The following is a 1,046-nucleotide window of genomic DNA, read 5'->3' on the forward strand; positions in this document are numbered from 1 at the left end:
GTTAAAGGCACTATACCAATAGCAACTCGCTAGGATTAGGGATACGGGATATTTACAATTATAAATCCAATGAATCGCACCAAGTTGCATCATTCTTTTATGTGTAAAAAAACATTTTTTATTTATAGGCACACACACGAATATTTTGATTGGTTTTCATTATGGCATTGTCAAGAGGTGTTTTGTTTCATTTACAGAAGACCAGCTGCCTTCAAATCAGCCAAAAGCTTGACGACATGGTCGGGAGTAGGGGGAGGAGTTGGCAAATGGTCACCGCTTGGCTGGAAACCGTTCTCATCGGCAACCCAGTTGACGGTGAGGACAACACCATCGGGAGTAGTGAAAGAGTAAGATCCTTTGGAGACGGTTCCAATGTCTTCTGGCTTAGGTCCAACTTGTTTCTGGCTGCCACTCTCCTGCACTTTAGTGCCATCAGCGCTTACGAAACTGCACATAATTAATAAAATAAGTACATTAGGAAACATGTTGCGAGACAAGTCGATCCAAAACGTTACTCGAAAGAATAGCTGCCATCCGCGTTCATTTCGCTGTTGGATGAGATGATTTCGATGGGTTTCTTTTCGTCATCGAGTTTAGCCGGTGCAGCAGCAGCGACAGCAACCAAAGCGATCAATACCAACTGTTAAAAACAAATCAACATTTGTTTCATTTCCCAAACACTGCACAAGTTTAAATGTTACCAAAAACTTACGAATTTCATGATGATTGTTGTTGTTTGGAGAGGTGGATATTTCTCGGAGATGAGAATGTTTGTGTGTGACTTGAATCGGCTGATGGTTCGCTTTATATACACGTCTGTCTGCATCTGATCAAGTCTCTCTCTGTCTGTACCAAGCCAAAAAAAAAAAAAAAAAAAAAAATCACACGAATTCCACGTTGTGGGTGGGAGTTGGCCTCTTCTTCGATTTTTTGTTTTGTTTTGTTTTCGAAATCTTCTTCACCTTCTTTATGCGAGTTGCTCTTGTGCCAGAAAGGCAATCGACACACATACCATTCGTTTCGGAAATTTCTTTCTTTTCGCTTTT

The 1,046-nt window shown here is 40.8% G+C and overlaps 1 protein-coding gene across 1 annotated transcript; it reads right to left on the reverse strand.

Annotated features, from left to right (window-relative positions):
- Positions 1-108: 108 nt before the first annotated feature.
- LOC130691591 (endocuticle structural glycoprotein SgAbd-3-like) lies at positions 109-839 on the reverse strand. The gene is made up of 3 exons (XM_057514550.2): positions 713-839; positions 516-640; positions 109-447 (listed from the first exon to the last, which is right to left on the reverse strand). Exons 1-3 carry the CDS (start codon positions 824-826, stop codon positions 192-194), a joined length of 495 nt encoding a protein of 164 aa, XP_057370533.1. The 5' UTR covers positions 827-839; the 3' UTR covers positions 109-191.
- Positions 840-1,046: the final 207 nt, after the last annotated feature.

Source organism: Daphnia carinata, chromosome 1, assembly GCF_022539665.2.
Source record: "Daphnia carinata strain CSIRO-1 chromosome 1, CSIRO_AGI_Dcar_HiC_V3, whole genome shotgun sequence".
Lineage (NCBI taxonomy): Eukaryota > Metazoa > Arthropoda > Branchiopoda > Diplostraca > Daphniidae > Daphnia > Daphnia carinata.